Source organism: Papaver somniferum, unplaced genomic scaffold (assembly GCF_003573695.1).
Source record: "Papaver somniferum cultivar HN1 unplaced genomic scaffold, ASM357369v1 unplaced-scaffold_120, whole genome shotgun sequence".
Lineage (NCBI taxonomy): Eukaryota > Viridiplantae > Streptophyta > Magnoliopsida > Ranunculales > Papaveraceae > Papaver > Papaver somniferum.
Genome location: NW_020621048.1, coordinates 282,555 through 284,906, shown reverse-complemented (window position 1 = coordinate 284,906; position 2,352 = coordinate 282,555). Strand labels below are relative to the sequence as shown.

The following is a 2,352-nucleotide window of genomic DNA, read 5'->3' as shown; positions in this document are numbered from 1 at the left end:
TTCCTTTTGATGTGCAGCTCATTCACCATCTCAGAAGCCAAACTCATATTCTCATGAATATTCCTACCTTTCATAAAAGCCAACTGCTCCTCTGACACTAACTTATCCAACACCCGACCAAGTCTAGTAGCCAGAATTTTAGTGAAAATCTTGAAGAAGAAATTGCTTGGACCAATAGGTCTATATTTCCTCAAGCTATCCGCACCTCTAACCTTAGCAATCAAAATAATTAGGCTAGAATTCGAACCCTTCGGAATGGACTTAGAAGTCCAAGCATGAACAATAGCCGAATGAAGATCCTGCTGAATTATATCCCAACAATGTCTATAAAAACACCCTGAGAAACCATCCGGACCCGGAGCACTATCCGCTCCTAAATCAAAAACTGTTGATTTAATTTCATCCAAAGAAGGAATGGCATCCAACATCTGCCTTTCAATCAAATAAATAGACTCATGCTCATATTCAAAGAGACATTGTCTTTTTTTTTTCTTTTTTTTTTTGGCGTTTTTTTTCTTAGGGTTTCAATTTTTTCCTTCATCCTTGATCATCTTTTGGTGATTTAGGATGGGGGAAAACCCTGTTTCTTCCACGCAATCTAAAGGGGTTCATAAGGCTAAGTTTGCTGATTTAGTCAAGGGGAAAAAACCCTATATGTTAACAGATTCTGATTTGTTATCCCTTCCAGAGGCGTCTTCATACCTTGAAGAACCAGCGTTAGTTTTACCTTTAGAACTAACAAAAGAAGGGAGGGATATTTTCCAGTTTAGTCTCATTGGAAGACTGAACTTTAAAGGTTTGAAACTTAATGAGGTCCAAAAAAGCTTGGAAGAACAATGGGGTTTTGGTGATGGTAGATGCAAGCTTGTTCCTATGACTAAGGGGTTTTTCATCATCAAGTTGATTTCTGCGGAAGATAAAGAGCGTGTATGGCATGGTGATTCATGGAAGATTCAGAACCAAACACTTAGGGTTATGAATTTTTACCCTAATTTTGATCCTGAAAAGCAAACAACGTCTCATGCTACAGTTTGGGTGAGTTTCCCTGGCTTATACATTGAATTATGGACAAAAATAATTCTTCTATCTATTGCAAAAATTCTTGGTAAACCAATTGCTATAGACCAGAAAACGTTGGATCATGATGTTGGTAATTATGCTGCTGTTCTTATTGACATTGATTTTGCAAAAGAGATTCCTAAAAGAATATATCTTACAGCCAATGGTAAGGAGTTCTGGCAATATGTGGAAGTTCAAGATCTGGAGAATGTTAAGTTTTGTTCTCATTGCAAATTTATGGGTCATAAATTTGAGAACTGTCAGGCAGCTCGTAAGATATTAGGGAATTCAGTTATGATGGGAAACGTGTTTTGAATGATACAGCAGATAGCAAAAAGCCTCAAACTGAAGATATTATTTCCCATGCAAACCATGCAGATAACGTCAGTAAAGAAGTTCAAACAAATATGGTGAGTAATGGTAATGATAATGAGGTTACTGATCAGGCTGGGAAGGAGATCATTGACCTAGTTCATGAGAATGTTGAAGCTAAGAAGTTGGAGGAGCAACTAGATAAAGCCTTTATTGTTTATCGTGAGGCACAACTCAATTTGATCAGGTGTAAGAATGCTATTGCATCAAAAGCAGACGTTGTTATACGTAAAGTTGCAAGTTCTGGGAGTTTGGATTCATTGTCTGGGACTAAGAATCATACAGCTCCAGTGCCAAACCAAAACTCTAAACACAATTCCGTGTCTAAGCAAAATTTGGAAGGCACGTCAGTTGTGGATTTGGAAGGAATATCCGTAAATCCTAATATGGCAGGAAACGTGTTTAGTTCTAAATCTGGAAATTCCGTGTCTAAGCAAACTCAAGTGGATAGACAGTCCGTGTACAACAAGGATTTGGAGTTTGCTGATCGTACATTGCCCGTATCCAAGCAAACAACAACAACTCATATTCAGGCCGTGGCTGATTTGGATACTTCTTCAAAGCCTGAATCTATAACCAAGAGTAAGCCCAAGCAAACTGATCTTCAGGCCGTGACTGCTTCTATTTCTAAACAAGGATCATCTAAAGAGGATTGGAAAACAGTAAAGAGTAAGAGCTCTCCAAACAAAGGTACTCCTTTTAAATTTAAATCTTTTGAAACTACTTCTGTGGATGAGATTTTTCAACCAGAATTAGTGGTAAATAACAAGTATGGTGCCCTAGAATTTGAGTTAGGCCTTGCTAACGTCTCTAGTGAGGTTTTGGTGGAGGAGGAACAAGATGATTCTAGTGACTCGGCCAATAGTATGGGTTCGGAAGATTGGGGTTAAGTTGATGCAGATATTCTAGCCAGGAAGCAAG

The 2,352-nt window shown here is 38.3% G+C and overlaps 1 protein-coding gene across 1 annotated transcript; it reads left to right on the top strand.

Annotated features, from left to right (window-relative positions):
- The first annotated feature begins 567 nt into the window (after positions 1–567).
- LOC113330953 lies at positions 568–1,374 on the top strand. The gene has a single exon (XM_026577748.1). The coding sequence runs from the start codon at positions 568–570 to the stop codon at positions 1,372–1,374; it is 807 nt and encodes a 268-aa protein (XP_026433533.1).
- Positions 1,375–2,352: the final 978 nt, after the last annotated feature.

Excerpts from the sequence above, each read along its gene's own strand:
- LOC113330953 (XM_026577748.1), top strand. The coding sequence starts at position 568 with ATGGGGGAAAACCCTGTTTCTTCCACGCAATCTAAAGGGGTTCATAAG.